Consider the following 10427-nt stretch of genomic DNA (forward strand, 5'->3'; position numbering starts at 1 on the left):
AGTATCTATTTTGAACCTAAGCTCCCTAGTAAAAAGGCCTTCCACATTAGCAGCTAAATTCTAGAATCCATCCTCATAAATTTAAAAATCGATTTCATTCCTAATCCTGTAGGAATCTATCCCAAATATATAAGAACCTCAAGAGAAAGGGAGATGGTTACAGGAAGGAAGGGAGGTATCTGACTTATTCCTACTTGGTCTAGGGACCTTTGAATATTCTAACAGTCCATGCTCACTGAACACTCTCTGGCATATTCTTATTGTCCAAAAATAAAATCAAAAAAAGTTTACCAGAAACATTCTAATTTGAATCAGCATTTTGGAACCATGTCACAGGTCAAATTTGTAGTCTGATAATATTCCATGGCCTGATATACCAGTGACACAGCCCTGTTACTTACAGCTTTCTCCATATGCAGTGATTGGGCTCTTCCTGGATTGTACTAGAGGGTATACAACCCAGCCAAAAAAATCTACCTTACCTCCAAAAAAAGTTACAATTCAAAAATAAGGAAAACTCATCCATTCTCTTGTTTTTAATTACACTTAAGGATTCCAAAAAGGAAAGCTACCCTGTTTTTAAAGGCTTCTACTTTACAGGGCAATGAAGATCAAGTGAAATAAGGTGGATATTAAGACTTGGAAAAGATCAGTGGCCCAGTCTTGATTAAATAAATGCTTCATTGTGTTATGGAGATAATATAACACTTTACAAGATCTGCTTCCATTGTAACTTAGTGGAAAGAGCTTTGATTTTGGAATTCCACTTCTAACACTACTTGGGTGACTTGGGCAAATCATTTTATATTCTCAGGCCTCCACTTCTTCAACTGTCAAATGAGACTATATGCCTCTAAGGTTCCTTCCAACTTCAAAGTTGAGATCCTATTAAAAGACTCTGGCAGAAACAGTTATTCGGAAGGGTCTCATGTACAAACCCATTCCCCATAAGTCTGAAGAAATTCATGACTAGGTAGTCTTCAAGGAGATGAATTTCTCAGCCACAGCAACTCTCCAATATAGACTACTAAACTGTAGATGGATTTTTGGGGCACCTGTGAAGGTACTGACACACCAGAAAAATTACATCTTTGAAAGACTAAAAGTAAGATTTTCTCATGTTCTTTTATTTTAGTTACTTAATCACTATGCTTGTCAACAAATTTGTTTTTATATTTTGGTCAAATCCAGGGCATTGTAGGTTGAATTTAATTCTCTTCCATTCTATCTTTAATAAAGCTATTCAATTATCCTTAAAATACTTAAAAACAATAAACTCTGCCCCTACATTGTTGACGAGGACTAACACCGACTCTTCCCTTCCAGCTTCCCTGCTCCCTCCCAAATAACCATCGGATATAATAAGCATCCATAAGCCACTGGAAAGTACACTGAGATCTCTAGGGGTACCCAATTAACCAATGAGTTCATTTTTTTCTTTCTATAAAATTTCCATAGTCTACTAAGATATTAATGAAGGTTAACTCTATGGAAAGAAATTTGGCTACTGTTGCTTCTGACCAACAGACAAATGTGAGTGAGGAGGATCATTTAGAAAAATAAAGAGAAAGGTAGAGAACAGTCTATCCAAGAGCCTTCAGAAGCTGCAAAGGGATTAGAATATGAAGAAAGTTACCTTGAATGAACTCAGACTTCCTGCTCACAGATGGCAGGGTTCTGTTGAGTCCCAGGATCCGATCCAGGTGGAAAGCAAACACTTCACTCATGTCCAAGGGTCTCTTGAGCAAGCCACAGGGATTGGAGTCGCAAGAAGGCCATTTGTTCTTCGAGCTCCCCTCCAGCACCAGCAAGCGGGCCCCACTCTGGGACGGCAATTCTTGGATGTCTCCAATAGCACTGTCAGCCAGCAAACGCATCCCCCGGATGTCTTCTTTGCTCAGCCACGAGGGAGCGCTCTCACTGTATATCCTAATGTTGCTCTCCACGGTCCTGGGCAATTGGAGGTCTGGTCCCTGGGCCAGTCTCCAAGGGCGGCCCCAGCCCCTGTCCACTTCCTCCTTGTGGGGATTCCCAGGGATATCAGCCTCGGCTGCCACTAGCGGCCCATGGGGCTGGATGGATGGCTTAGTCCACATCTCCTGTCTCTGACTTAAGGAGGCCAGGACATATTTTTTCCTGCGCTTGGGCTTCACTGTTCCTCGAATGTTCGCTGGTTTGCTCCTCTTGGAGCGTAAGGTGATATATACCACATTGGGTTGCAGGGTGGTCCCATTTCCTTGGTTTGCAGGGGGTGCCAGTGTTCCATCCAAGGGCAGCTCCAGAAAGGGGGTCCCAGCAGCATCCACGTTCGGGTAAGGCCCCTTTTCTGGAGCCCTTCGATGCTGGGGTGACACATGCCCAACCTGGCTCACCAGGAAGCCCAGGTAGAGAGCACAGGCGGTCCCTAGCAACAGATTCCTCCTGGTCCTCGGGCGTCTGCTACTCCAAAGCCTCAGCACCCGTGGGATGCACAAGGAGCAGACAAACCAGTTTATGAGTTGGCCTGGCTTGTCCGGGCAGGTCATTTCTCCGGTGCATCCACATGGTGAAGAGACTTTAAAGCCTGCAGACTGCTCCAGCTGGGATGATACATGCTTTCAAACATTCAGCAGACCCCCTTCTTGGATTCCAAAGCAGTCTCCAATGAATAGTGGCGGAAGGAAAGGGTTGGTGAAAGGACTGGGAATGTTTTAAAGACTACCACACTTGGCCACACCAAGCTTCTGGATTCTTATCAGCCTCCCCAAGGGAAAAGTGATTTGTTGCTGAGAATGAATGGAAACAGAATTAACTGAGTCACCAGCTCAAACCAATCCAGTTCTTCCCCTATCAGATGAAGGAGATGAAAATGACACTCTTTTCCTTTCATAAACAGACCCACTAATTGTTGAAAAAACAAAAAAGGGAAGAAAGCAAATTAAAAAAAAAAATTCAAATGCAGATATGACATAAAGCAGTTCCCAAATGCAAGTTAAAATAGAATACCCACATCAAAGAACAGATTGCTATTGCCAAACCAGAATCATTTATTTTTGTCCTGAATGTGACTGTCAAGCATTTTTCTTTTTAGTTCTAGAAAGTATATGACACAAGTAGTAGATAGTTTCTTTAATATTTTGCTGTGACAGATCTTTGCATTAATTATATCTGAAGCAGCCTCAAATATAAACATTTTAATTTTCAGAAACATGCAGTCTTCATCTTTTTGGGAAAGAAGTTTTTTTTTTGACATTTTCTTCATTACCTTATACTAAAAGAGCTTAGTACAGTCTGTAGTCACATAATGATGCCTTCCATAATCAGTTACATTTTTCTCCTATTCAGTCACACAAAAACTCAGCTGGTTTTTTAAAAAATATATTATGATCACTACTGCAACTATTATTCCTTTCCTATCCCCCAAAAGTAATGGGGAAAATACAAAGGAACAAGGGTCTAATTCTCTTTCCATTATTAGAAAAAAAAGGGGGGGGAGGGAGAGGGGAGATAAGTAGCTCACCTATGCATCTGGTCCCATGCTTTGCTCCAGGAAGTGAAACTTTTCTAGACACTAGACTGACAGTAAAGCAAAGAACTTTCTAAAGGCTGAAGTATGTAAGAAGAGCATATTTCATGAAGAGTATTCTACATTTGAAAGATTTTAATATAACACAAATATTCCTTGGAAAACTTGCTTATTGTAAAGAGAGAGAGAGAGAGAGAGAGAGAGAGAGAGAGAGAGAGAAAGAGAGAGAGAGAAAGAGAGAGAAATTAGATTTCAGTACACTCTTATCAATCTCATTTATCTTTTTCCCACTTAATGCATATATTTTAAAAGACAAAACGTCTTTTTTTTTAGAATTGTGAAACAAAAAATCTCACGGGATGGATTTAGATTTCACTTGAAATCACATTTTTCCATTTCTAACTCCTGGGCTCCCTCTAGTGATCTGCTAACAAATAGCCGGAGAAATCAGCCGGCAAAATTAAAAAGGATCAAAATCGTTTTCTAAGCTTTACTGAAGTATTTGTAGGGGGATAAGTGAATTGTTAGGTAACCAATGTCACCCATTTCCCTCAGCCATACCCACCTGGTGATGAAGTCCCGGGATGACGAAGCGCCAAGATTGCCAGGAGCGCTGTGCTCCCCTCACCATCCTGCCTCCTTCAAGAGTTACTCTTCTTCCCACACGTTAGTCCTGGGGAAGAGAGGGGGGGAAAGGTCCAACTCTAAGTGGAGACACCAGGCTTGAAGAGAGCAAAGGAAATAAGAAAAGCATGGAACTGTGAGCTGCAGAGCTGTATATGATCAGGGAAAAAGCATTGAGAGTGGGCACTTATGCACTGGGAGAGTTCTCATGGAGAAGTTGTGGGATGTTTCTGATTGGAGGCTTCCAAGAGTAGGTCAGTGATTGGTTTGGAGAGTTTGCAGGTCTCAGCACAGAGGCAACAGCTTGTTAACCTGGAGTTTCTTCCAGTCTCATTTCTTGAAATTCGGTGGCAAATAGGAACTAGATCCGGAAGGATTTTAGATTTTTTTTTTTAAATAGTTCCTGGTAACTTGGAGATGGAAAAGTAAATAAAAATCCTGAAGATTAACATAGAGAACATATTTCTGACAATTCCTGCTTTTTAGTACAATTGTAAAAGTACAATTTAGTACAAAAGTACAATTGTACAATTGAAAAGAATTGAATATTACATGGGAAAGTGAAATAATCTGCTTGTAAATGGTAAATTCCAACAAATTTGGCACAAAGTATTTCTTTAGCCTATATAAACTCTCTCTAGCCTGTTTGCCAAATAGAAGGAGGAAGAGGATGGACTCCAATTTTTACAGCAGAGTAACATGTTCCTGTAGGTTTTGGCAGTGAGATTAAATAATCACACATTGTTAGTAACTGATTTTTTTACATCTCTTTATTTTAGTATCCTCCTCCTCCTCCCCTTTTCTTTTCTTCTGAATCTTTTAAAGTGCACTCACAAAAGTTCTGCATTACATTCTGGACTGAAGAACTCACTCAGTTTAAACCATTGGAAAAAATAGACAATGATTTTCAAATGTGTTTTTAACACATTTTTGTGTTAATTAAATTTGAAATTAAAAATTTTTTGAAAATTAAAAAGTACATGACCCTTTTAAGAATTAAAAGTAAGCCTGTCAGAGGCTAGGCCAGAAAGTTCAATAAACTGTACTAGCTGATAGAAAGGGAAGGGAAGGGAACAAAGCAAAAGCAAATAAACAGAAACCATTCGGTAGAAGTAGGGGAGAGATTTGAGTAAGTTTGCTTGTCAGACAAAATGTTATCCTGACTGAAAAAATACCATCAAAAGGGTAGATATGGCTTTGCAGATGCAGCTCTGACATTTCCATGTTTCTTCTTCCAGGCATAATTGTTCATGATTTAAAACAGAAAGAGCCCTCAGAGGATTTTTAAATAGAAGTCCTTCATTTTGCAGAGAGGGAAATTAAGGCTGAGGGGACCTTCAATTTAAGTCAGTAAATATGTCAGATTGGAATTCAAGTCTCTGACTTCATAGTCAAGGTCTTTTTTTCTGGTTATGTTGCACCACTTTGAGAATTATCTTGAACAAAGAAATAGCAGGAACTAGATGAATCTTCTCTATATGTAGGGTGGAGGGGAGATAAGCAAATAAACCAAAAGTAAATAAATAAACATTCATAAAAGACAGAATGAGAAAAGGGTTTTCAAAATCCAAGTGGTAAATTCTCACAAGATAAATAAACACCATTCCCATATGTAGTAAATAAGTATTTAAAGGCTGAAATGAGGTTCCTAGGAAGGGCTACTGAAGACAGAGTTAAGCAGAAACGTCAGGATGTCTCTGACCCTAAGAAAAGATTCAGGATGGGTGAAAGCTGTGAGAATATCAGAGTTAGATAAAATTATAATGTCAGAGAAACATTTTCTGGTGTGTGTGTGTGTGTGTGTGTGTGTGTGTGTGTGTTTGAGAGAGACAGAGACAGAGACAAAGACAGAGATAGGGACAGAGACAGAAAAAGACAGACCCACAGATCGTGAAAGACAGACAGACTAACCCTTCACCTGCCCTCTCACTTTCCTAGTTTGTCTACCTTATTCATTCAACAAGCACTTATTAAGCACTTAATATGTGTTAGGCAAAAATATATCATGTATTTGCGACTTTGAAGAGGCAGCTAAGTGTCACAAAGGAGAGAGTTCTGAACCAAGGTCAGGATTAACTTTCATGTTCACATATTTCCTATCCCTGTTACCCTGAAAAAAACTCTGTTCACTCAATTTCTTCATCTATAAAATGGAACTAATAATAGCACTTCCCAGTGTTGTTGGGAGGGAAAAAGGGATATAATATTTATAAACTGCTTTGCAAATCTTAAAAATCTCTATAAAAGATAGTGTGGAGTTTATTATTACTAAAATTTTCAGAGTTCACTATTTACAATGCCTCATTTAATCTTCTCAAGGGCCCTAAGGTAGGTAATATTAGGAATCCCCAATTTGCAGACAAGAAAATTGAAGTAAACTGACATGAAGTGACTTTCTCAGGATAATACAGTTAATATCAGAGGCAAGATTTGAGCCTATAGCCTCCTGCCTCCAGCTCCATTGCACCAAAGGGTTAAGTGTTCTTTTTAAGTGAACTTGTAATCTCAGACTAATCAAAATTCTGAAACCAGTTCTAATATTGCATAGATTGCTTAGTATAAAAAGGCTTTGGTGCTAGTGAGTCTTCTTTATGGAATGAGAATCACAAATCCTATTTTGTTGGGAGGGGGGAAACTGACACCTGGTCCTGGAGCAGCTAATTATTATTTCCCTCATCTTTCTTCTTTCCATTATGAAGCTGCGCTTTCAAAATAGTCCCAGAGTAATTAGAATAAGGCAGCCGTGCTGCATATTAGAAGGATATAAAACATAAAGACAAGGGTGAAGAGAGAGGAGGTATCTCATTAAATACCAATGAACAATAGGAGGTTCTAACATAAGTGGGAGGCACATCATCCAAAGATGGGGAAGACAGAAGACAGATTCACCGTAAACAATTTTGGAATTACAAACCTGTCTAGTCAAACAAGGACCTTTCTTTTTTCCCCAAATTTAATACATTTTATTTTTCCTCAACTACATGTTAAAACAATTTTTAATGCTTTTAAAAAGTTTTGAATTCCAGATTCAATCCTCCCTATCTTCTTCCCCAAGAAATTAAACAGATATATGTATATATATGAAATCATGTAAAACATTTCCATATCAATCATTTTGTACAAAAAGACTCAAATAAAAGAAAAAGAAAGTAGAAAATAATCTATATTCAAACAATATGAGTTTCTAAGGATCTAAGGATCATTGAATTGAGGAGAATAGTTAAGTCATTTACAATCCTTCATTGTACAATATTGCTGATACTGTGTAAAATGTTCTCCTGGTTCTATTCACTTCACTGTGCATCAGTTCTTGTAATTCTTTCCAGGTTTTTCTGAAGTCATCTTGTTTGTCATTTCTTATAGCACAATAATATTCCATCACAATCTTATACCACAACTTGTTCAGCCGTTCCCCAATTGATGGGCATGACTTCAATTTGAAATTCTTAGCCACCACAAAAAGAGCTACTATAAACAATTTTGTACAACTAGAGAGTGATAATACTGGATTAAAGGATATGCACAGTTTTATAGTCCTTTGGGCACAGTTTCAAATTGCTTTCCAATATAGTTGGATCAGTTCACAGCAATAGTGCATTAGTGTCCCAGTTTTCTCACATCCCTTCCAACATCCAACATTTTTCTTTTTTTGTCATATTAAAGGCCCCATCTTCTAGAGGGAGACATTAAGACATAAATAGGTAAAATGACTGATAAATCCAAGGGTATAATAATGAGCACCAAAGGAATTTTTACCAACTGCTATGCACATCTTTATTTAACTTATTCATCATTGGTTAATTCAAATATACTTAGAGTTAACCCCTTGAATTTGAGTTTGTTGGAGTTTTTTATCTGTGTCATTTATTTTACTCCTGAATATAAAACAATGTAAGCACTGAAGATCAGGACTGTCATGCAGCCTTGGCAGAGCTGATAAGCTTCTGGGTCAACATAAGTGTGTCATGTCCTGGATCAGGGCAAAAGGAAGCCAGATAAGAAGGTCTTAAACTAGCATAATATGTTTATTTTAACATCAATAAATTATAATTAGGGGAGTTCCCTGTGCTTAATGATGAAAGCATATTATAAATACCTTGGCATATCTTTTCTATTTTTCAACCATTTTATGTCTTGCTTCCAATCTCATCCTTAAATACTCAAGAGATCAGTTAACTTAAATGATTTTTCAACAGAAAGTTATATCAATGCACTTGAATTTTAATATTAAAGTCCCAGATGTGTTTATAGTGCTAATGGAAATATCACTAAAGGAAAAAAAAAAAGGAAAATGCAGTTGAACTAAACCAAATCTCCAAACAGGAGATCCATGCCAGAGAATACAAAATTTCAAAAATATTGAGAAAATAAGTTCTCAAGATATATGAAGGAGAGAAAGGTACCCCAGGAATAGGAAAAAATAGCAAACTTATTGGGGAAAATGACTGAAAACATTAATAATTACCAATTTCACAAGAGAACAGTTTATATGATAATAACATTGTAAGGACAAGCAACTTTGAAAGACTTAAAAACTCCAACTAATGCAATGAATAATCACAGTTCCAGAGAACCAGCGATGAAGTATACTTTTCACTTCTTAACAAAAAGATCTCAAGATATACATACATTTTTTTTGACATGGCTATTGTGGGAGTTTGCTATGCTTAATTACACATATTTTACAAAAGTTTCAGTTTTTCTTTTTTCTAAAGTGGTGGAGAGAGAAAAATAAATGTTTTTTAATTGAAAAAATTATGAGAATAATTTTAACACATCTATGAGTATATACACACATAAATGAATTATTAGAAGGGAATGGATAGGCTTTTGCAAGTGATATTCTATATTAATCAAAATCTTTTCCATTATTTGACTGATTTAAATATGTGGCAAGAACCCATTGCTTATTATGTTGACCACAAAAAGGAAACATCTCAGTAGTATAAAATGCCTCCTTAAACGTTTTCCCATATTTATGTCAAAATTATTTATAGTTTCTTGAAAGGAAAAGGTAGTACTAAGTTGACAAATATTTGGTTTAGGAGCCAAAAGATCCAGGTTCAGACTAACTTCTACTACATACCAGCTTTGTAGAAAGTTGCTTAATTGGTCAGGGTAGTAGGCAATTATCTAAAATTATAAGTTGCAGAAAAGGTACCCACATGCATTGGTAAAAGTTCTTCAGAAATGGAAGTTCCTATATCAGTGAAATCATATATTCCAGTTCCAGTTTCCATATAATAAAAATATAATGATGATTCTCTGACAAGAAAAACAAGTTAGTGAATAGTGAATATTATTGAGATTATGATATAATAGCTGACATTTTCAAATGACAAGATATATTTGCCTAAAAAACTATTTTATGGTAAACTTGTTTTTACAAGCACTCACATGGAGGTCAGAAGAGTCGTTACAAAAACACTTTCAAGGTCTCCCCAAAGAACATTTCAATACAGTAAGAGATACGGAAGACATTGGTACAGCACTGACTAGCATGGGGTGCCTACATCAAAAAAAAAGTATTGTTCTCTATGAGCAAAGCAGAATTGTAGTAGCTCAAAAGAAACATGAGATATGCAAATTTAGAGACATCTCCACACCAAAATAATCACTGGTGTCCATCTGAGGTTGTCTTCTGAGTTCATATTGGTCTGATCAGCCACAGTCACAGTCAGATTATACCTTGAGTCCAACATAATGATGTTATTTTGGATCTCTTTGAGCATGAAGACCAGCAACTAATGAACCAAGAAGCATTTAAGCACTTCAAATTTGCCATGCACTTTAACTATGTGATCTCATTTAATACTCTTTTTTTCTGATGTTATTGTAAGTGTGAGAAGTGCTACCCAAGAATCACTGAAACAAATTGATTGTTATCTAAATGATGATAGAAGGGCTGGATAATCTTTATGTTCCACTGGTTTTCAGAGATGTCAAGTAAAAGTGAAGAATACCCAGCAAATTCAGTGGACTCTCCGTGGTGAATTTATTTAGGAGGACCTAGAAAGGACAGGTAGTCGTTGTGACAGTCAGAACAATATTGTAACAATCATCAACTGTGAAACACTTGGCTATTCTATTTAAGACAATGATCTAAAACAATTCCAAAAAACCCATGGGTGAAAAATGCTGTCCACCTCCAGAGAGAAGTGATGAACTTTGAATTAAGTTTAAAGCATAATTTTTTTCACTTTATTTTTTTTGCTTTTCTTTTTGCAATATAGTTAATATGGAAATATGTTTTACATGATTTCACATGTAAAATTGATATCATAGTGTTTGTTATCTT

The 10427-nt window shown here is 36.9% G+C and overlaps 1 protein-coding gene across 4 annotated transcripts in view; it reads right to left on the reverse strand.

Annotated features, from left to right (window-relative positions):
• GASK1B (golgi associated kinase 1B) overlaps window positions 1-4460 on the reverse strand; it is a 47049-nt gene extending 42589 nt beyond the window's left edge. The window contains exons 1-3 of one of the 4 annotated variants that reach the window (XM_031943438.1): window positions 4071-4460; window positions 3500-3669; window positions 1637-2765 (exon numbers count right to left, since the gene is read on the reverse strand). In XM_031943438.1, the coding sequence (XP_031799298.1) occupies window positions 1637-2525 (889 nt within the window). In that variant the 5' untranslated portion in view covers window positions 2526-2765; window positions 3500-3669; window positions 4071-4460. Of the gene's footprint in view, window positions 1-1636; window positions 2881-3499; window positions 3670-4070 lie in introns of all 4 variants that reach the window. The other 3 variants (XM_031943437.1, XM_003773104.3, XM_023505903.2) reach the window with 3 other exon arrangements.
• Between the last annotated feature and the right edge of the window lie 5967 nt (window positions 4461-10427).

The sequence above is a fragment of the Sarcophilus harrisii genome, chromosome 6 (genome assembly GCF_902635505.1).
Source record: "Sarcophilus harrisii chromosome 6, mSarHar1.11, whole genome shotgun sequence".
NCBI classification, from domain to species: domain Eukaryota; kingdom Metazoa; phylum Chordata; class Mammalia; order Dasyuromorphia; family Dasyuridae; genus Sarcophilus; species Sarcophilus harrisii.